This window comes from Schistocerca nitens, chromosome 2 (genome assembly GCF_023898315.1).
Source record: "Schistocerca nitens isolate TAMUIC-IGC-003100 chromosome 2, iqSchNite1.1, whole genome shotgun sequence".
NCBI lineage: Eukaryota > Metazoa > Arthropoda > Insecta > Orthoptera > Acrididae > Schistocerca > Schistocerca nitens.
In genome coordinates, this window is record NC_064615.1 from 261,067,485 (window position 1) to 261,090,542 (window position 23,058).

Sequence of the window (23,058 nt, forward strand, 5' to 3'; positions counted from 1 at the left end):
AGATATTACTTTAACCCAATATAGGTCAATGTTTCAGCAAGTGAAGTCAAAATTTTCCTTTATAAAGCCAACTGCACCATAGGAATCAGTTAAAGATGAATTGCTATCTGAATAATAACAAACTGGAAAACATTCCTTTTGAAATAAATTTGTAATTTAATAGATGATTGTTGTCCAAAAACAAATTTCATCAAGCAGAAAATATAGGGATGTTACCAGAGCAATTGGAGAACCTGTATTTTAATCTACTCTGAATATGAATCCTTATTGACTGTCCTTGATTATACAGGCTTGCAGTTCACTGTGTGAGAAATGTAAAATTGTGGTTTCTAAAATGAAAACCATTGGCTGCAGGTAGCAACTATCTACATACTTCTTGTTTTTCCCCCAGGCCTTTTCCACCGAGGTATGGCAATGAGTGGTGCTGATTTGACAAAAGGCATTACTGACCCACTGGGGCAAGCCAGACTGCAAGCAAGGTTGGTGAACTGCACTGATACAACTTCAGAAGAGATTATTAACTGCCTGAAAGGAAAGGATGCTTTTGAAATTGCAGAATCAGCAGCAATTTTATACGTGAGCACTTTATTACTTGTTGTTTCGATAAAAATGCATAAGAAAAAGTTGGTGGCAGTTATTTGTTAATATCAATTAACAGTTAAAGTACTCCAGATTGCAGAGGATTATGCCACCTGCTTTTCATATAATATATGTAGTACAATTTTATTCGTAGCTCTTATTTCCTCAGCAACTGTAGTATATTTATCAGAATAAAATTCAGTCATCAGTTGCAGAGATATTTTTATTTTGCTTTACCACTTTCAACAGTTTAATATGTCACCTTCAGAAGCTTACAAAATTATGGATATTATAAATCATTAGGACTTGGCCATACATTTATGTAAAGTATAAGAAATGTATTATCAAAACTTACTTAGTATTTCGCTTGACTGATGTCTAATGTACTATATGTAACTTCTTTACAAACTATAGTTAGTATTTTTTGTATGTTCATTACTGCTAGCACAACAATGTGTCTGTGGAGATAAGTGTGATTCATTTAGTGTAAATTATCAATTGGTCCAGTGCTAATAATAATCACATCCAATATGTACATTTTTGGACATGTCATGTCATTATGCTTCTGTGAAGAAGATAGTGACATATGCTAAACCAATAGCAGTGGGGCATTTTCCTCACTCCTCATGGCTCCAGGTCCATTTATCCTTCTGTCGATGAGGCAAAAGTCTTTACTCTACCTACAGTTTGGCCCATAGCCTTGTCATGGGCGCAGGACACAGACTTTACTTTTTCTGTACTCAGTATATACCCTGTCCTGCATATGAGGGCCGCTTCAAAAGAGATGCAGTGTTTTTTAAACATCCAATTTATATTCCATGCCTTTGATATTTTTACAGTATGTTGATATACAATTCAGAGACAAAGTGTCATTTTTTCACATAATCTCCATCCCTGTCAACTTCTTATGCCATCATGGAACTAAGGTTTGTACACCTGCACAGCAGAACTCAGGACCAACACTTCTGAGCCACTGTTTATCGGCCTTCATGAGGGCATCATCATCTTCAAATCTCATTCTGTAAAGGACTCCTTCCATTTAACAAAGAGGTAGCAATCACATGGTACCAGATCAGGGCTGTGGAATGGTTGTTCCAATGTCACCCACTCAAGCTTTGTGATCTGAGCTGTGGTTTGCTCCCTGATGTTTGACCAGACACTATTATGCAACAGAAAACATTGTGTTTCTTCTGACATTGTCAAACACATCATATTTGAACTTATAGTTTTTCAAGGGTTGCCACATATGTGCCAGAACTGATAGCAGTTCTCTGTAGCAAGAGTCCTCAAGCAACATTTATTCTGAATCAACAAACACAGTAGCCATTACTTTTTCTGCTGATGGTGCAGTTTGGAATTTCTTCTTCTTCAGTGTGTTTGTATGATGCTATTCCATTGATTGCCATTTTGTTACCAGTTCACAGTGATGCAACCACATTTCATATCCCATCACAATTCTTACAAGGAAGTCATCTCAAGAATTCTTGCACTGTTCCAAGCATTTGCTGCATATTGTCCTCTGTGTTTCTATGTGGACATCTATGAACATCCTCGGGACCCACCTGGCACCAACTTTTTTCAGCTTCAAGTGTCACAATATTTGACACACAATTGCTTCTCCTATTCCCACTTGGATTGACAGTTCACTCACTGTTACACATTTGTCAGCCAAAATCACATTATGAATAAGCTGTACACTGTCAGGAGTCTGTGCATTGCTCAGTCTGGTGCCATGTGGGAGGTCTCAAGTATTGGAGTGTCTGCTTTCAACAGAAAATCTGCTTGCCCAACAGCTACCGTAACTGTAGTGTGATCAACAGTGACATCCCCATACATCTTCTTCAGTGTCTTGTGAATATTTGTCACTGTCTCATTCTCATAACACAGGAACTCCCTAACAGAATGTTGCTTCAAACAAACATCAAATGAAGCAGTCATCTACAGCTGTGTGGTATGCAGAAATGAGTTGATATAAATTTGCATACAAGCACGAGAAATATTTCTATGACCTCTGTAATTAGCAAGAACATAGAACAAAAAGCTGAAATTTTTGAAAAAAAGTGGTGTGCATTTATTTTGGAGTGCCTCCCTTACTCACTTGGAAACTGAGTCATAAATTTGAGCCCTCATTGCAAGTGCACTGTTTAGTAATAGCTAAACAACTGAAATTATTAGCTATTAATTATAGCATTCCGTTTTGTATTTCTAGCAATGGAACAGCAGTACCCCAAGTGCATTTGGTTACGTCGTTGAGCAAGATCTTGGAGATGGAGCTGAAAGATTTGTAACAGCTGATGTCACAGAACAGCTCCTTAAAGGGAATTTTGCTCAAATTCCTTTGATAAGTGGATCAACCAAAGATGAACTCACCTGGCTGCCAATACGTTAGTAATCTGTATCATGGTTCACTTACACATAAGTATAATAATAAGTGGAAGAGATGTTAAGTCCATGCACATGGAAATGGCTACATCCAAAATACTAGTTTTATGGGTAGAGACTGAGGAGAGGGTGGTTGATGCCTTAACCACCACAGGTATTTAATCTTGGGTTTGAACAATTAGCCATCTGAAATATCTGTCAGTGGATAGAAAAGACCAAAGCAAGCAACAGAATGCTCTTATTTTGATTTCTGTTTGGTTGGCTTAAGTAAGAGTCAGTATTCAACAATATATCTGTTAATGAAAGATGGATTGGCTTAAGTAAGAGTCAGTATTCAACAATATATCTGTTAATGAAAGATGGATGTATCAATCCATCACGAAGATAAAGTAGGAGTCGGAGATTCCACCACTATACTCAAAGGTGAAGGAGGCAGGGAGTATGGACAACACTTTCTTTACCAGAAAAGCCATACTTATAGACAAGAGGGCAGTAACTGGAATTTGGTATGATGGATTATGCCTAATTAAGCTTTTGAGAATGATTCCAATGAAATCTGTCAAAGTTGACCATTGTGTGTGTCACACAATGGAAGCTAGCGGGAAAGAACTTCTTGCACCACCATGTTAACTCACTTGCTTACAGGTTTTACAAAACCCAATTACTTCCTGGGCCTTAAATTTGAATCTACCTTCCAGATCTTATCTGACCTATGTGATTACATTTCTTGACAAAATCATAACAAACAATCAAATGTGTTATTCTAAATTCTGCAAAGAGAAAAAGTTTGTCTGAATAGAGAAGCATTTTCTCCCACAGCCTTAATATAGCTCCTTCAATAAGTATTCTGAGGAGATGAAATACAGCATACAACTAGGAGCCAGATGCTTCAAAGTATATGAAGGTACATGCTTTGCAAAAATTCAGGAATATGTAACATTTTCTAAAAGCTTTTTGTGTGATGTTAGTGCATGTACATTAAATGAGGCAGCAATATTGTTTGTAAGTTCTAAGTCTGTCCACCACTATGAAAATATCAATGTGTGTGTGTGTGTGTGTGTGTGTGTGTGTGTGTGTGTGTGTGTGTGTGTGTGTGTGTGGATGAGCAGATGTGTTTAAAAGAGAGAAAAAAACCAGAAAGAGAAAAAGAAACAAAGAATGGTAGTTGAAAATGATTTTCTTGTTCATCTATAGATATTGCAACAACTATGTCATTGTAATGGTACTTCTTAATATTTCAGAAACTCTCGAAGGCAATTTTTCACAGTCCGCAGTAGATAGTTATGTGACAGCACTTTTAACTGGTCTGTTCCAAGACAGAAATGCTACAGAGCTAGCAGAATTGATTCAGCAAGTAAAGGAATTTTACTTTAATGATAGACAAACAGCTAATGAGACTGGAGTTGCTCTTGGACAAGTAAGTAACGCAGCAAATTTAATTATGAGAAGTGGCAGAGGTCAAGTTGGTACTATGTTTAAAGAAATCAAAATGAAAATAAAATTGAATATTAACAACAGAATCTGAGAGACAGAAGGACATCTGCTGGTGCTGTGAGACAGATACATAAAATAGCAAAAATAATAGAATGTCTATTTTTTAGGGTTCCTTCATCATAGGGAAATAAAGTTGTGAAATAGATGTACAAGAATAAAACTGTTGCAACCAATTAACAAGAAAGGTATAGTACACAGTGAACAAACCAGAAGTAACAGTAGACTATAATGTGTTTTTAAGATTCTACCATGTGAGGTGGTGCAGAAGGTTTTATATTGGACTTGAACTAAGTACTTGTAAAAATGCACTTCGGACCCCATCTGTCTCCTCTGATTTAATTCTTCCATAGTTTCATTTACTGACTTATACGGAAAAATGGAAAATTCCTTTAAAGTGACCACAACAGAATTCCTATCCCATGGAGAGATGTATGTGCCACGTTTCTTCAGGAACATAAAAACTGGACATGTGTATATATTATGCTTCATTTCCCAGTGGGTCATCTGTTCTTTTTACTAACTCATATATTAAGGAAAAATGCCTAACTCTCATTTACAAGTTTGGTGATTGAGTCTATATTAGGACAGATAGATTCAGATGTTATAAGATATCATGAAGTGCGTTTGCACCTTTATGAAGCATACAAAGGCAATCATCAAATAAATTGTGCAGAATTAATGGACACCCTTAAATATGTCTTCTACTAAACTACAAATTTAGATTTATATTCCAAAATACTTATAATGGGCTGCATGTAATGTAAGATGATAGCTGAGCTTCAAAGGAAATCACAGAGTAGAAGGAAAGATTGGGGCAAAAAATTAACAGAATATTTTAAACAAAAAGTGCAGAAGAGGAGGGGAGGAGAGACAATTAAGAAAAATAAAGAAAATTTTTTAGTTACGAAAACAAATTATGACAGACAGAAAAACTGAGAACACAACAGGGTGGAAAGGGAAGGAAAGACGAGGTACTGTGGAAGGCACTGAAAAATCAAAAGAGTTTTAAGTATTACAAATTGAGAATATATGGATGGCAATTGGCAGGTATATTTGCGAAAACCTATTATATCTCTGGTATTTGGCTGTGTGGGGAGGTTCAAGCATAATGGCCTTATCTTTGCCAACATTTTCCTTAGAATATCAAACAACTCAATAAATGATGCTGCTGGTCTGGACAGTTTGTCTGGTGCCATATATTCTGAATGAAAGCTACTCCCTGAAAAGCAGCTGCACACCATCTGTGTCTCTTAGCCATGTTTCTGTAAGAATATGAAGGTTGGACATTATTGGGGTCACCACTCCGTGGCCTACTGCTGCAAATCTATGTATTGTCTTCCATTCAAACAATGGAAAGCCTACGATGGAAAAACAACAATATATGAAAATAATGTATTGCTACTCATCACACAGAGGAGAGACTGAGTCACAGACAGGCACAATAAAAAAAGACTGCTAAACTTTTACATTTTCAAACAAAAGTGTCATTCTTTCAAAATGGAAAACACACACACACATTCACACAAACACAACTCACAAATGCATGACTACTTTCTCTGGATGCCGGGGCCCAACTGTAGTCTGAGAATGCATCTGATGTGAGCAGCAATTTGCTGGGACAACATGGTAGCGATGAGGGGATGATGCCGTGCTATCTTTGGGAGCATGTACTTCAATGGTGGGGCAGGACATGGTTTCTAAGTGCAGAGTCAAGAGGCTGTGCTGGGGGACAAGGAAGAGCAAATGGATAGGGGAGAAGAGAGAAGCAGAGAAGGGAAAAACACTGCCAGGTGGGATAGAAGGTGTGTATAGTGCTGGAGTGGAAACACAGAATGGGGTAGGTAGGGGGGAGGATACAGACTAGCTAAGGTTGGGGCTAGGAGGGCTGCAGTAATGAAGGATATGTTGTAGGGAGGGTTCCCACCTGCAAAATTCAGAAAATCTGGTGTTGGTAGGAAGAATCCAAATGGCACAGGCTGCGAAGCAGTCACTGAATTAAAGTACATTATGCTGGGCAGCATGGTCAACAGCTGGGTGGTTCAGCTTTCTCTTTGCCACAGTTTGGCTGTAACCAGTCATGTGGACAGAGAGCTTGTCAGTTGTGATGCCCACGTAGAAAATGCCACAGAATTTGCAGCTAAGTTTGTAGCTCAGGATGGCTGCTTTGACATGTAGCCTTACCTTTGATGGGGTAGGAGAGGCCAGTGACAGGGCTGGAGAAGGTGGTAGTGGGAGGATGTATGGGACAGGTCTAACATCTAGGTCTATTGCAGGGATAAGAGCTATGAGGCAAGGGACTGGGAACAGGGGTGGACTAGAGATGGACAAGGAAACTGCATAGGTTTGGTGGATGGTGGAATACCACTGTTGAAGGGGTGGGGAGGATAGTGGAGAGGACAGTGGGGATAATTAGAGGTAGGTGAAACCCCAGCAGAGAGTATGTTTCAGTTGCTACACTCCTGGGTGGTACTATGTCATGAGAGGAGTGCTCTTTTGTGGCAGGACAGGGGGTATACAAGAGATGGTAGGTGGTTGGAGAGACAAGGCATGGGATATCTCTTTTTGGACAAGGTGCTTAGGTAATTTTAGTTTGTGCCAAGGGTTTCACTGAGCCCTTCACTAGGGTCAACCCAGCACAACCTCCATGGCACCCTACTCCACCAGCCAAAATGCAAGTGTGTGAGTGTACTCTTATTCAACACTGTATTTATTCCAAAAGCTAGGAAATTTTCTTTCTCTTTTGTGTGTGCCTGTTGATGACTCATGCTTTTGCTGTTCGGTGAGTGGTCTTCTTTACTCTTATATTATCTGATTCACTTACTTGTATTCTGTCTTTTAAGACTATTCTTTGATTGTTTCTGCATTAACTTATTTTTATATTCTTTTTTGCAGTTATATTCTGACATCATTGTGATATTCCCAGTGGATCGTGCAACCAAGCTAGTGTCTCGGCGGAACACAGCACCTGTATATTATTACCATTTTGTTTACCAGGGCAGGTACAGCTGGGCATACTTACCGGGAACACAAACTCCGTATGGTAAGACATTCCTCCATTAGCAGACACTAATTTAAAAAGAAATTTAAAGCCAGCAGAGAAACCCCTGACCCAGGATTTTGGATGAATTTTCTGAACTCTCACCATTTATCACACACCACCAGTTCATTTCCTTCATCCCTCTTCCTTTCCCTTCAGCCCTTCTGCCAGAAGAAAGAGCCACTGGCCTTGAAATCTTGCAAATTTCAAATCTTTATATGTATTTTCTCCAGTTGTCACTTCATGAGTAGATTTTTTTTATCTATTCAGCAGCTAAATTGCATTACTATACCAACATTTCATATTCATAAGAGAATTGTAAAGCATTATTTTTGTGTTCCTCACTCATGGCCACCATACATGTATCATTCCTTAATCACCTGATGGTGTATGGCAGAGAAGTGGCCTACTCAATGCATCATTGTAACGCTCCCCTCTCTCCCTCTTTCTCTCTTCCATTCAGTAATAGTTCAGTAGTCTTTATCATAGAAGCCAATGTAGTATGACTATTAATGTTTGATGGCCAGAGTTGCTGTACCATTATAACAATGATCCATTGCCTTAATATCTACAAGAATGTATTATTCACTCTGCATTGGAGTGTGTGTTGTTTTGAAACTTCCTCAGGGATTTAAACCTTGTGGGACTCAAACCCAGAACTGGATTTGGGTTCATATCATAGTCCATCATATAGTTTCAGTCTGCCATTAAGGTTGATACCTGTTGTTTATTTTTTCTTATAGGCACTGTAACCTGCCTTTAATCACAACCACTCTGCTTCAAGAATACCCTGAGATATTTTGTTAAAATAGTGGGGATTCTTCCTTCATTGCTAATCCTGTGAACACCACAAAATTCAGTTTTTCTCTGCAGAATGGTAGTGTGATTCAGCACCTAGGTACTGTATTGGCAGTTCAAATACTGCTGTGGCCATGTCTTACAAATAGATTGTTTTCACAGCAGAGCACTTGAAGTATTTGAATAGGTTTTATAGATATTCCTCATTTAAGTTAATGTTTTCACTCTTAAATGAAACTTTCACCCTGCAACAGAGTGTCTGGTGGTATGAAACTTTGTGGTAGATTAAAACTGTGTGCCGGACTTTGCCTTTTGTGGACAAGTGCTCTACTGACTGAGCTACCCATGACTCATCCTCACAACTTTACTCCTGCCAGTATCTCACATCCTATGCTTCCAATCTTCACAGAAGCTCTCCTGAGAACTTTGAAAAATAAGCATTCTGGAAGAAAGGATACTGTGGAGACAAGGCTTGGGCACAGTGTAAGGGATGTTTCCAGCATAAAATTTTCACTCTGCAGCAGATTGTGCACTGGCAGATTAAAAATGTGTGCCAGCCAAGACATGGATTCAGGACCTTTGCCTTTCACGGCCAAGTGCTCTACCAACAGAACTAGCCAGGCACAACTCACTCATGCTTGTAGAACACTTTCCCACAAAAGGCAGATGTCTCGAGTTTGAGTTTTGGTCTGGCATACAGTTTTAATCTGCCAGGAAGTTTTTAATTCTTATTCTTATGTTGTTATTGGACAAAAAAGGTTCACCTTATGAATGTAAGTTATCAAAATGCTAACAAAAGCCCAAATCTCCAAAATCAAATCAAGAGTTCAGTGTGACAAAGTCAATTCCACTGACACTTTGTCAACTTATTCAGTAGTAGCTCCATGTCATTTAAGATTAGCTGATCTTTTGAGTGATCTACAATGAATAAGACATCCACCTTAAAAATCTGTCAGCAGCTTTTGCCAAAGAGGTAAGAAATGTTTTGGCCTGCAGCTTTAGATTTATCTTATATGAGAACACAATGATGAGCCCTTCAACTTTGTAACTTGCATACCTTAATGTGCATCTGTTTAGGAAAAGTTTTTCGTACATTGTACTATTTTCTGGCAAGTGCATAATTTTTTCTCAATAATTTAATTTTTTATAAGATTCTGTTCCAATAGTTTGATTACTATACTCAGGCTTTGTGACTGAAATACCTGTACTAATGATCATTTCTGTCTAATCTGGATGAAAAAAAATGTCTTTTTAGTTAAGGAAATCATATATGCTAACAGAATTTTTCTGTTTTCCCTATTATTTATGTCTTCTTTCCTTTTTTTGAAAGGTGTTTCCCATCAGGATGACCTCATCTACTTATTCTACATCTCAGCATTGGTCCCCGAATTTGTTAACACAGACCCTGAATATACAACAGTAAAAAGAATGACAAAAATATGGGCAAATTTTGTCAAAACTGGGTAAGTACTTCTTGTTGGTGATTTTATTTTACTATTTTCTTATTGTAAAGATAGGTGAGCAATCACTGGAGAGAATGCGTAATTACAATAAATAAACTTTTTCTGTAATTTGTGCTTCATGAATATATTTCTCTTGAACACAGTCAGACAAAAATTATTTAGAACAATTTACGGGTAATTGCCAAATTTTTTCTTTTAAAAATGGCAATGAAATTAGATAAAAGTTTTTAAAAAGTCATTACTATACAGGATGATCGTTAATAAAATCAACAACTGCATGGCTGGACTCATGAATGGAAATGGAGGAAAAAAGGTACTATGAACATGTGTCTGGAAATGGACAGTGTGTGTTCAATGACAATAAATCATCCTGGAACACAGTACAGAGCTGCGTCACATCCACATCACAACAAATGTTGAAAGTGGCCTCTATGGGGTTGCAAGTGATAGGGATAGTAGTGGTTGTCATAGTGATAGTAGTGGTTGTCATGTAGGATGCACATAATTGTGCATTGGCTTACACTGTTTGGCAGGCCACTTGCCTGAAGCTTGTACTAGGGTTTGCCTCAATATCTTGTAGAACCTGGTCCTTCAAATGTGGTGTATACACATCCCCTGCCTCCCCACGTGTTTGTCTTTCTGAAAGGACCTCTCATCACACAAACACCCAAAACAGCCTTGAAATGTTGTGGACATGATTGTGTCTGTGAGAGTATTCATTTTGGAATATCTGTGCTGCCTCTCAGCCATTTCCATCTGTTTGGCCATTTTGGTATAGCCTTGCTGCCTTTTGACCATTTCCATCTGCTTCGCCATAGACAAACACCATCTTGGCATGTTCTCGATAAGAATACAGGACCAGTCTGCTGCTTAGGCCGTGTCCTATGTGAGTGACAGAAGTGACCGACAGCAAGCGACTTCTGGATAAGTGACATTTCAGTGACAAGTTGCAGCATCAGGTGACATTCTCAAGTGACCTGTATGCGAGCGACAATGTCGCATTACAAGATGGCTGCTAAGAGCCAAAAAGCTGTTTCTGTAAAATGTGCCCCTGAACTGTAGAATACTGTAGCTGAAGAGTAAGGCTACAAAACTAGGTTTACTTAAGAAAATAAAGTGAAAAGGAATTTTGTGCATGAAATTTACAAAGGGAGGAATCTCCATGGAGAATTTCATAATTCATATCATCAGCTATGAAGATCACCAAACAAATTCTTCGAATACAGGTGAATGATCAGAGGAGCATTCGATTATCTCATCAATAAATTAAAGACAAATGTATTTTACAAGATCAAGAACTTTTAACAGCCTATAAATGCGGAAGAATGATTAATCACAGTAAATAAATATATTAAGAACATGTTACTGCAGCCAGCTGTGGTGTAGTGGTGGCATAGCAGAATACGATATCAGTTTTGTTCAGGTCATGGGATCAATGCCAGGCACATATTGTGTTTTAACTTACTCAGTTACAATTCTGCATGCTAAGTTTTATATGTACTGTTTACACCACCACGCTGAGTATATTTTTAAGGTATTGTCAAAGTACTTGATCTTTAAGTGCATGCACGCCTATCCCAGTATATCACACACATTAAATTCCTAATAAATTTTACAGATATTTGATGTTGCGAATGTAATTCATCAGCAGTCAGTGTTAAGGCCAAGAATTTCAATTAATCTAAATAGTATGTAAAAGTAAAGCATACAAAATCTTTTGAAAAGAAAGTCAAACATTTTGTGAAATGATTTGTCTGAAAGTATGAAATAAAAAATGTTAGGGAAACGTTTGGTGCACCTTGTTTTCTGTTCATGATTTTGAGCATCATTCAAAGGCATGGAGAACTTATCTCTTTTACACAAATCATTTCATAAAATATTTGACTGGTTTCTTTCATATTTTATCAACAAGTTTTATTCAGAAAGCATGATCTTACTGACTCCTTGTTTGCCTTCCTAATGTCTTCTGTTCTCGAAAATCCTAACTTTGGTACCTGATTTGAAGGAAACCTTTTTGACATTTAAATACCAAACCAGTGTATCTTTTTATGTGCAAAATAGTTATGCCTTGAACAGATGAAATTTTTGACACTTAATTTACATAGCTTGGCAGCAGCTTTTTGTGAATTATTTCAATTTTTCCTCAGCTTATTAATTAAGTTTTCATCAATTGCCCTGATTACTTTCAAGCAGTTAAATATTTTTACTAGACTTCACGCTGGTCCTTTTGATACCTGGTTTACCTGTTTCTCTCTCCTTCTTTGGCTATGAAAATTTGGACAAAACCTCAAGCTGTAATTAGAAGGCAGTCTTGTTTTTGCTCTGCCCACACATTTACAAAAACTTATCAAGTGTTAATCACAAGATAAAATAGTCCTTTCTGTATGCTGTCATTTCCAAAAATCGTCGTTTTGATATCTTGAACTGCTTGTGAGATACAACGACTTTTACCACCACTTGATTCCCAAAGTGCAGGGAAGGTTTGGACACGCCGTGAGCGACCCGTCCACACATATAACAACCAATATCTCAAGAATGAAAAGAGATATTATTCCAGTCTCAACATTAGATACAATTTAAATATTACATTTCATATGCAATAATGTATGGCCTTAAATGAACTATACAGAAAGTCTACGCAATGTGATTTTACTTCCGCAAATTCTTAAAAATTTCGTGCAGCCATGTACTCAATTTCATGCAGCACAGAAACTGTGATGAAAAAACAAAAATAAATTCAGACCTTATTGAGCAAAGATATCAAGCTATAAGATGCGGAAGAATCAAATTTTTTCACCAAATAGTTTTCTTAAAATCAGGTGATAAGTATTTCATAGCTGCCGTCGCATCTGCTCCACTGCTTTGCCGAGAAGACAGGTGGCTGTCGCTCTCTGACGCTCATGCTGCAGCGACAAGTTTCAAACACATTTGAATTCAAACCTCACCAGTTGCAGCAGAAGACAGGCAATGACACAGATGTCGCTCATGTAGGACACTTCCGTAACTATACCTGCGGTTGTGTTTTGTCGTTTGAAGCTGTCACACGCTGTCGGTCACTTATGTTGCTTACATAGGACATGGCCTTATAGTATGCTCCATCAGTCACATAGCCTGCTACATACAATGAAAACACAGCACATGGTGAGAGGAACTGTCATTCCTCAGCACCATCATCTGTGGCAACAGTGCATTTCAGGACATATATTCACAGGACCTTTTTTCCTCCATTTACATTAGAAGTCCACCCCTGTGGTTTGTTGGTTTTATTAATGTTCATTCTGTATAGTTTTTAAATTTTCGTAAGTACTTATACTTGCCAACAAATAATAAGTAGAAAAATCTCAACAATGACCTTCTTTTAATTGTGAAATACAAACTTATAACATGTCTTATGGTATTTTGAAAATGTATCAATCTATGTAAAATAATTGTCACTTATTGTTCAGTTTCAGTTGCACAGTTCAAAAAATAAATAGAAAAATGTGCAACTGTAACTGAACGATAAGAGAAAATTATTTTAAATGTCAATATAGTTGTTGTTTCTCTCAAAACAAAATGTTAGCTATAGTGGTATCAATCTATTTTATCTAGCTAATAACACGAACAAATTTGCCAAGCTTGTTATTTGTAACAAAAGTGAAGGATTTTTCATATTGAGTAAGTGAAGTTTGGAAGACAGTACAAGTGCCTAAATATGTTCCATTAATGCCTTCCTGGTTCCCACCAATGAATCTGATTATTTACACTATAGCTACCATCAACAAATAAGAGTCACAGTTCATTTGGCAAGTATCATGTGTGAGTATAACCACAAAAAAATAGTCTTGATCACACAGTCATTCATCAAGAATATGACTAGTTTCAGACTCTAGTAGTAGGACATCTTCAGATAATGCACTGTAAAGATGACAATTCAAAGTGCTGATTTACATTGGAAGTTAGAAAACATTAAAAAGAAAATATGTTAAGATGATGCATCATCACCCATCCAGCTGACAATAATGATGCTCGGAACAGCAGTGCTGACGCCAGTTGCAAAACTGCTGCTGATGGCTGAGCAGCCACAGGTTAAATAGAGTAAAATGGGGTGTGCATGAAGTCATTGTCAGCAAATAGGAAGCAATTTACATGTCGTTTGTTAAGATTTGAAATTCCATTTTTTAAAATGTACATAAATTTAAGTGTAAATGGCTAAAAAAATAGGATTTTCAATACCTTATGGATATCATAAACATTAAAGCCAGGTTTATAAAAATTAAATAATAAACCAATATGATAGGTTAAACTGTAACCAAGAATGCCATCTTGACACAATAGCTAGCATTATGAAGATGCTGTTTCCATAGGAACTGCTAGTAAGTCATCAGTTATATTGCATATTCATAACAGAGTAAGATATAAAACAATTAAATACACCAGTATCCACCGTATTATAATTGTTTTGTTAAAAATACGTCAAAGTAATAACAGAAAATTAGAAACTTCAGGGTATATGAATGCTATGTCGTGGGAATAGTTATGCCTAAACACACTGTTTCCATGGAGACATCATGGTTGGACTGGCTGTCAGTTCCCAAAGATGTATTCAATGGACACTGTTTGTTGCCTTGATCACAGTGGTCAATACACACCATCAAAGATGAAAGAGAATGACTTTACTAGCAGAAGTGGCACCATTGTGCTGAAATTTTTTTGTCAACAGCAAAACATTATTTGATGTTTGCAAAAAAAACGGCCAATTGATTAAAACTAGGTTGAAACCAAAATTGGAAGTCAGAAAAAAGTTTTTTCTCAAGAAGTAAAGTCGACAATAAGATTGCATTAAAAATGTATAAATATCAGTTACAAAAATGAAATAAAAAGCTAAAATCATTGAAATTGTGCTAAATTTTACAAAATCAGCATCTTTTACATAGATGTGATAATTAACTCTAAAATAACCAGGTATTTTTGTAAGATTCATTGCCATTCTACCCTTAAAAGATGAAAACTGGCTGCAATATGAAAATTCTGTAAAAGACAAAACAAAATCATAAGAAGAAGTATAACTAGATAGTCAGCTAACTTCTTGTTTAACTAATATCTTCAAATAAGTCAAAAAATGCTTTATCGTGGAAATCTGGCAGTTCACTCAAAAGAGTTGACAGATTATTCTTGTAGTGGGCAAAAATTTCCAATTCTTCTAAACTATTCAGAAGCAAACCTTTAGAAGTGGTGTGTATAACCCTGAGATTGTTCATGACATCGTTTTCTGGAAGTTTGGTATTAGTAAGTTGTTGTCCGGAAACTGATTTATTGTGTGACACACCTGCACCATGTTCCTTGAAGCATGTTTTAAAATTACAAACAGTTTGACCAATGTTTATTTTTTCACAGTCTTTCCACATTAGTTTATATACACTCCTGAACCACGGTAACATTTGTTAATGTTGTCATTGATATGTTTAAGTTTATTAAGAAGTATATTTGTTGAGACTGTTTTTTATTAATTTTACTTAACTGACAGACTGCAGCTTCCAAATAATGTTATCTAACATATGAGTAAGCTTCTTCTCTGCAAATGTGAGCAGACAGTAAATAAACTATTTATAAAGAGTAGCTTCTACACATGTTCTCATCACTTTAAGGATTCTTATCTCCGTCAGTAAAAATGGAACCTTTATAGGCTCACTTTGTTTTTTGTCTGTCTGTCTATGTTAAGACCCCTTTTTCTTAGGAACGGGTAGAGGTATCAAGTTGAAACTTATATCAAGTACTAAGGTCTATAGACTCTTGGTGGTGTAAGAAATTTAAGCTTCTAAGTCAATGCAATCAAAAGATACAGCCAGATACATCACACATTTTGTTAGTCGTGAACTCACTGATCAGAATCCATAGCTGTACTATATATCGCCATTCCAGAAGCACAATGACATAACTGTCAATATGACTGGTTTACAGGAGAGGCAGAAAACCAAACAACATTTTTTAAAAGCTTCATAAAAAACAGTAAAATTATCTATGGAACTGAAAGTTGGCCTAATTGTGACACTAACGGTTCTCTACAAAATACAAAAATTATTTCCTTCGAACAGCATCCCATTCACCCTCTTGCAACCCTTTAAGTAAATGTGTCATTGTTCTTCTGACATTGTTAGTGAAATTAACAAATACAACTAAAGAAGGTGTGTGGGAAAAAAGAAATATATCTCTAAACCATATTTTTTTTCACTCTTACAGTTTTATTGTTTTATTATCATTTTTATTATTTGCATCTTATAACTGACATAAAATAATATACACTACTGGCCATTAAAATTGCTACACCACGAAGATGACGCGCTACCGACGTGAAATTTAATCGACAGGAAGAAGATGCTGTGCTATGCAAATGATTAGCTTTTCAGAGCATTCACACAAGGCTGGCGCCGGTGGCAACACCTACAACGTGCTGACATAAGGAAAGTTTCTAACCGATTTCTCATACACAAACAGCAGTTGACCGGCGTTGCCTGGTGAAACGTTGTTGTGATGCCTCGTGTAAGGAGGAGAAATGCGTACCATCACGTTTCCGATTTTCATAAAGGTCGGATTGTAGCTTATCGCGATTGTGGTTTACCATATCGCGACATTGCTGCTCGCGTTGGTCGAGATCCAATGACTGTTAGCACAATATGGAATCGGTGGGTTCAGGAGGGTAATACGGAACGACGTGCTGTATACCAACGGCCTCGTATCACTAGCAGTCGAGATGACAGGCATCTTATGCGCATGGCTGTAACGGATCGTGCAGCCACGTCTCGATCCATGAGTCAATAGATCGGAACCTTTGTATGACTATAACCATCTGCACGAACAGTTCGACGACGTTTGCAGCAGCATGGACTATCAGCTCGGAGACCATGGCTGTGGTTACCCTTGACTCTGCATCACAGACAGGAGCGCCTGCGATGGTGTACTCAACGGCGAAGCTGGGAGCACGAATGGCAGAATGTCATTTTTTCGGATGAATCCAGGTTCTGTTTACAGCATGATGATGGTCGCATCCGTGTTTGGCGACATCGCTGTGAACGCACTTTGGAAGCGTGTATTCGTTATCGCCATACTGGCGTATCACCCGGCGTGATGGTATGGGGTGCCATTGGTTACATGTTTCGGTCACCTCTTGTTCGCATTGACGGCACTTTGAACAGTGGACGTTACATTTCAGATGTGTTACGACCCGTGGCTCTACCCTTCATTCGATCCTTGCGAAACCCTACATTTCAGCAGGATAATGTATGACCGCATGTTGCAGGTCCTGTACGGGCCTTTCTGGACACAGTAAATGTTCAACTGCTGCCCTGGCCAGGACATTCTCCAGATCTCTCACCAAATGAAAACGTCTGATCAATGGTGGCCGAGCAACTGGCTCGTCACAAAGTGCCAGTCACTACTCTTGATGAACTGTGGTATCGTGTTGAAGCTGTATGAGCAGCTGTACCCGTACACGCCATCCAAGCTCGGTTTGACTCAATGCCCAGGCATATCAAGGCTGTTATTATGGCCAGAGGTGGTTGTTCTGGCTACTGATTTCTCAGGATCTATGCACCCAAATTGCGTGAAAATGTAATCACATGTCAGTTCTAGTATAATATATTTGTCCAATGAATACCCGTTTATCATCTGCATTTCTTCTTGGTGTAGCAATTTTAATGGCCAGTAGTGTACTTAGCGAAATTAAGAATTTCCAAATGACGTAAAAGCAACAAATTACATTTATGTGGAAAGAGAATCATAGAAGGGCTCGTAATATTTAGGAATGATGTTGCTGTTAACTAAATTGTTTAAATCTTGAATTTTATTTCCTGAGAGGGTCATTTTTATAGTATAAGCAGGTTTCAGATCCAAATTACTCCCATCTACATTCCCTGTAAAATTCCTCTTTCTCCCTTTGAACTGAACTTGTCCCCACTCGGACTGTTTGTAGCTTTTCTTATACTGAAACACATCACTTCCCTTTTCACATGGAAATGGTTTAATTTCTGACAATTTGAAACTACTTTCGTCAACTTCCTTGGCCATGTAATGAGCCATCTCCTCATACAAAGCTTTAATGTCATTGAAATCTGAAAAACCCATTTTTCTAAGATGTAGCAGATTTCCCTTCTTTTTTGCATTTCAGATGACTGATATGTATTGATTGGGAACATAAATTGGCCCTGACTTCTTAGCACTCTTAACTGCTCTCTCAATGATGCTATAAACTATGTCTCCCTCATTCTGGGTGTTACCACAAGTCAAATACTTGAGCATAATGGGCTGAATATCCAGCTTTTGTAATGCATACAAATACATTGTAATCATGTATCTGAAATATTTATTTTTTATTTATTTATTTATTTATTGTTCCGTGGGACCACATTTAGGAGAAGTCTCCATGGTCATGGAATGAGTCAATACATGAAATTATTACACGATTGTAGAAACAGATAAAATGAAATATAAGAAACACATTCAGGCAACAAGTCGTTAGTTTAAAAATCAAGAATGTAACACTGGAATTTGCTTAATTTTTTAGCTCTTCCAGGAGCTAAACTTCTTGCTGTTGTTATTTATAGATCCCCAGACTCCGATTTCACAAAATTTTTGCTAAAGCTCTCGAGGAGGTTCTTGGTTCACTTTATAGGAAATACAAAAAGTTAGTTATATGTGGTGATTTCAATATTAATTGTATAAGTGATTGTGCTGGTAGACCTCCTTAATTCATATAATCTTATGCAAACCATATTCTTTCCAACGAGAGTGCAAGTGAACAGTAGAACAACCATAGCTGGCTGTTGGCAAGAGATCTGCTAGGAGAAGGAGATTTTCAGATAGTTTTACTATTGGTGTTTGTAACAGATATGACCAACTGTCAGAGTCTAGTGGAGAGGAATCTCTAGTAGCTGTAGATGTAGGAAGTATGCAGCAGACCTCAGCAGTTACGGTGGCTAGGACAGTTGCAAAACCGAGCGAGGTGGCGCAGTGGTTAGCACACTGGACTCGCATTCGGGAGGACGACGGTTCAATCCCGCGTCCGGCCATCCTGATTTAGGTTTTCCGTGATTTCCCTAAATCGCCCCAGGAAAATGCCGGGATGGTTCCTTTGAAAGGGCACGGCCGACTTCCTTACCCATCCTTCCCTAATCCGGTGAGACCGATGACCTCGCTGTTTGGTCTCTTGCCCCAAACAACCCAACCAACCCAACAGTTGCAAAGTCTAAGAGAAAGAAGAAGGTTCTGCTGTTAGGTAGTTCTCATGGTAGAGGTGTAGGCCAGCAGTTGCAGGAAGTTTTGGGGAGTGAGTACCAGGTCACCAGCATTGTGAAGCCTAATGCAGGATTGGCTCAGGTGACTTTTAACATAGGGGGGTTATGTAGGGATTTTACTAAAGAGGATCAGGTAGTGATGGTGGGTGGGGCTGGTAATAGTATTGATAGGGATGGGGAGTATGACATAGATGGTGACCTGGAAAAGATAGCCACTCAGACTGGCAACACGAATGTGCATTTCGTGGAACTGTTTCAGCGTCAGGATCGGCCTCATCTTAATACAGCCGTCAGGCGTAATAACATGAGACTTGGGGGTGCGCTGATGACAGAAGGCATGAGTCACATTTCAGTGGTGTCAGTGGAGTCTATCAGCAGGACGGGTTTCACTAGACATGGCCTGCACCTCAACAGGTATGGGAAGGGGAGGTTGGAAAAACTTATAGGTGACAGCATAGGTGGGGGTGGTGGGATCACTCATGGGAAAATTCCGGTAGTTGTGGGTGTTAGAGCTGTACCTTTTTTAGATTGAAGTCAGCTGATAGGTATTCCTGCTTAAGGGAAGTCTCTCTAACAAAGAAACCACTTTCTACAAATCTTGGGTATCCGATTAATGAGGGAATTAGTATATTTCATCAAAATATACAAGGTATTAGAGATAAAGTTAGTGAACTGCTTATAGATGTTGACTCTGAAATTATTGGTATATCTGAACACTTCTTAAATAAGGAGATAATTCAGAGGCTTCCTTTACCAGGATACAGGTTGGCTGGCAGCTTTTCTAGGAGCTCTTTGCGGCGTGGGGGAGTAGCCATGTATGTGAAAAACGGTATCCCATTTGAGTCAATTGATGTTTCAAAGTACTGCACTGAAAAGGTGTTTGAATGTTGTGCAGGTGTGGTTAAATTTAGTGGAGCTAAACTTCTTACTGTTGTTATTTATAGATCCCCAGACTCCGATTTCACAACATTTTTGCTAAAGCTAGAGGAGGTTCTTGGTTCACTTTATAGGAAATACAAAAAGTTAGTTATATGTGGTGATTTCAATATTAATTGTATAAGTGATTGTGCAAGGAAAAGGATGCTGGTAGACCTCCTTAATTCATATAATCTTATGCAAACTGTATTCTTTCCAACGAGAGTGCAAGGGAACAGTAGAACAACCATAGACAATATTTTTGTTCATTCGTCATTATTAGAAGGGCATTCTGTTAGCAAAAAGGTGAATGGCCTTTCAGATCATGATGCACAAATTTTAAGCCTAAAAGATTTTTGTGCTGCAACACATGTTAAATATAGTTACCAACTTTTTAGGAAAGCTGATCCAGTTGCTGTACAGACTTTTGTAAACCTTATCAAGGAACAAGAGTGGCAAGATGTTTATAGTGCTGATACAGTAGACGATAAATATAATGCTTTCCTCAAGACTTTTCTCGTGCTCTTTGAAAGTTGCTTTCCGTTAGAACGTTCAAAACAGGGTACTAGCACAAACAGGCAGCCTGGGTGGCTGACTAAAGGGATAAGAATATCTTGTAGAACAAAGTGGCAATTATATCAAAACGTTAGAAACAGTCACAATCTAAATGCAGCAGCCCATTACAAACAGTATTGTAAGGTGCTTAAAAAAGTTATTGGGAAGGCAAAAAGTATGTGGTATGCAGATAGAATAGCTAAGTCTCAGGATAAAATTAAAACCATATGGTCACTCGTAAAGGAAGTGGCTGGTCTGCAGAGACAGGTCGAGAATATAGAATCAGTGCGTAGTGGGGATGTCCGTGTTACTGATAAGTCGCATATATGTACAGTACTTAATAATCACTTTCTGAATATAGCAGGTGAACTAAATAGAAACCTAGTCCCAACAGGGAATCATATAGCGCTCTTAGAAAAAAGTGTTCCGAGACTGTTACCTGAAATGCTCCTCCATGATACTGACAAGAGGGAGATTGAGTTAATAATTAAATCACTAAAGACCAAGAACTCTCATGGATATGACGGGGTATCTAGCAGAATACTGAAGTATTGTTCCACGTATGTTAGCTCAGTACTTAGCCATATCTGTAACTTTTCCTTTAGGAGTGGTCGGTTTCCTGACCGATTAAAGTACTCGGTAGTGAAGCCACTTTATAAAAAGGGAGACAGGGATAATGTTGACAATTATAGACCTATTTCTATGCCATCGGTGTATGCTAAAGTTACCGAGAGGGTTGTATATACAAGGTTACTGCAGCATTTAAATTCACATAATTTGCTGTCAAATGTACAGTTTGGTTTTAGAAATGGCTTAACAACTGAAAATGCTATAGTCTCTTTTCTCTGTGAGGTTTTGGACGGATTAAATAAAAGGTTGCGAACGTTAGGTGTTTTCTTTGATTTAACGAAGGCTTTTGACTGTGTTGACCACAAAATATTACTGCAGAAGTTGGAACATTATGGAGTAAGGGGAGTAGCTTACAATTGGTTCGCCTCCTACTTTAAGAACAGAAAGCAGAAGGTAATCCTCCGCAATATTGAGAGTGGTAATGATGTTCAGTCCCAATGGGGCACTGTTAAATGGGGCATTCCCCAAGGGTCGGTGCTGGGGCCACTGCTGTTTCTTATTTATATAAATGCTATGCCTTCTAGTATTACAGGTGATTCAAAAATATTTCTGTTTGCTGATGACACCACCTTGGTAGTGAAGGATCTTGTGTGTAATATTGAAACATTATCAAATAATGTAGTTCATGATATAAGTTCGTGGCTTGTGGAAAATAATTTGATGTTAAATCACAGTAAGACTCAGTTTTTACAGTTTCTAACTCACAATTCAACAAGAACTGACATTTTAATCAGACAGAATGGGCATGTTATAAGCGAGACGGAACAGTTCAAGTTCCTAGGCGTATGGATAGATGGTAAGCTGTTGTGGAAAGCCCATGTTCAGGATCTTGTTCAGAAACTAAATGCCGCTTTATTTACCATTATAACAGTATCTGAAATAAGTGACATTTCAACACGAAAAGTAGTATACTTCGCATATTTTCATACGCTTATGTCATATGGTATTATTTTTTTGGGTAATTCTTCTGATTCAAAAAGGGTATTTTTGGCTCAAAAACGGGCTGTTCGAGCTATGTATGGTGTAAGTTCGAAAACCTCTTGTGTAGTAGCCACCAGAAAGATCGCGGGAGGCGCACATTGGCACGGCGCGTCACGGGCGGTAGTTGCCGCAAGTAGAGTCCCGTCCACCAGAGGGCACACGAGAATTTGGACGCGACCTCTGCCGGCGTAACAACAAGAACAAGAACAACAACAACTCCAGCAGCACGGGCCGTGCCCATTCAGTCAACATCGGGCATGCCTAGGACACAGTCCCGGTCTACGCTAAGTGAAGTGCGACGTAAACGTGAACAGTGTTACTACACAATTGGCGACGAGTAGGGTCATTCTTTCGCGTGTTGCGTCGTTGTTCCGGTTTCGCAGTTTCTCCACGGCATGGAGGATTTGGTGCGAGTTTTGGTTGCGCAGCAGACGGAACTCATGGCCACCATGAAACAAGTGCTTCCGGCGTTGCTCTCCACGCCGTCTGCTCTGGCGCAGTTCCCTCCTCCCTTTCCCCCGTATGACGAGACGGCGGAGGATTGGGACGCATATGAACATCGCCTTCGGCAGCATTTCCAGGCGTTTCATGTTGCCGATGCGGAGGTATGTCGTGCTCTCTTCTTGTCTTGGATTTCTCCCTCGCTGTATCAAGTTTTGCGGCAGCTAGCGCCGTTGCAGGAACCCTCGGCCTTGTCTTTTGACGCATTGTGTTCGTTGCTGTCTTCATATTATCGCCGCCGCACGCATGTTGTGGCGGCTAGGGTCGAGTTCTATCAATGCGAGAAACAGCCCCATCAGTCTTACCGGGCGTGGGCCGCAAACCTGCACGGTCTTAGTCGCAAGTGTCATTTTGTCACGGAGCAGTCGCGAGAGTCGTATGCCCACGTTATGGTACGCGACGTCATTGTTCGTTCGGCCCCTGATAGGGAGGTCCGGCAACGGGCCCTGCAGTT

General features: G+C 38.7%; 1 protein-coding gene across 1 annotated transcript in view; it reads left to right on the forward strand.

Moving 5' to 3' along the window:
- Positions 1 to 23,058, forward strand: part of LOC126235993 (esterase E4-like) — a 64,414-nt gene that overhangs the window by 35,195 nt on the left and 6,161 nt on the right. The window contains exons 5-9 of the mRNA XM_049944989.1: positions 392 to 576; positions 2,789 to 2,963; positions 4,203 to 4,378; positions 7,348 to 7,495; positions 9,621 to 9,753. Coding sequence (XP_049800946.1) covers positions 392 to 576; positions 2,789 to 2,963; positions 4,203 to 4,378; positions 7,348 to 7,495; positions 9,621 to 9,753 — 817 coding nt within the window. The remainder of the gene's footprint in view (positions 1 to 391; positions 577 to 2,788; positions 2,964 to 4,202; positions 4,379 to 7,347; positions 7,496 to 9,620; positions 9,754 to 23,058) is intronic.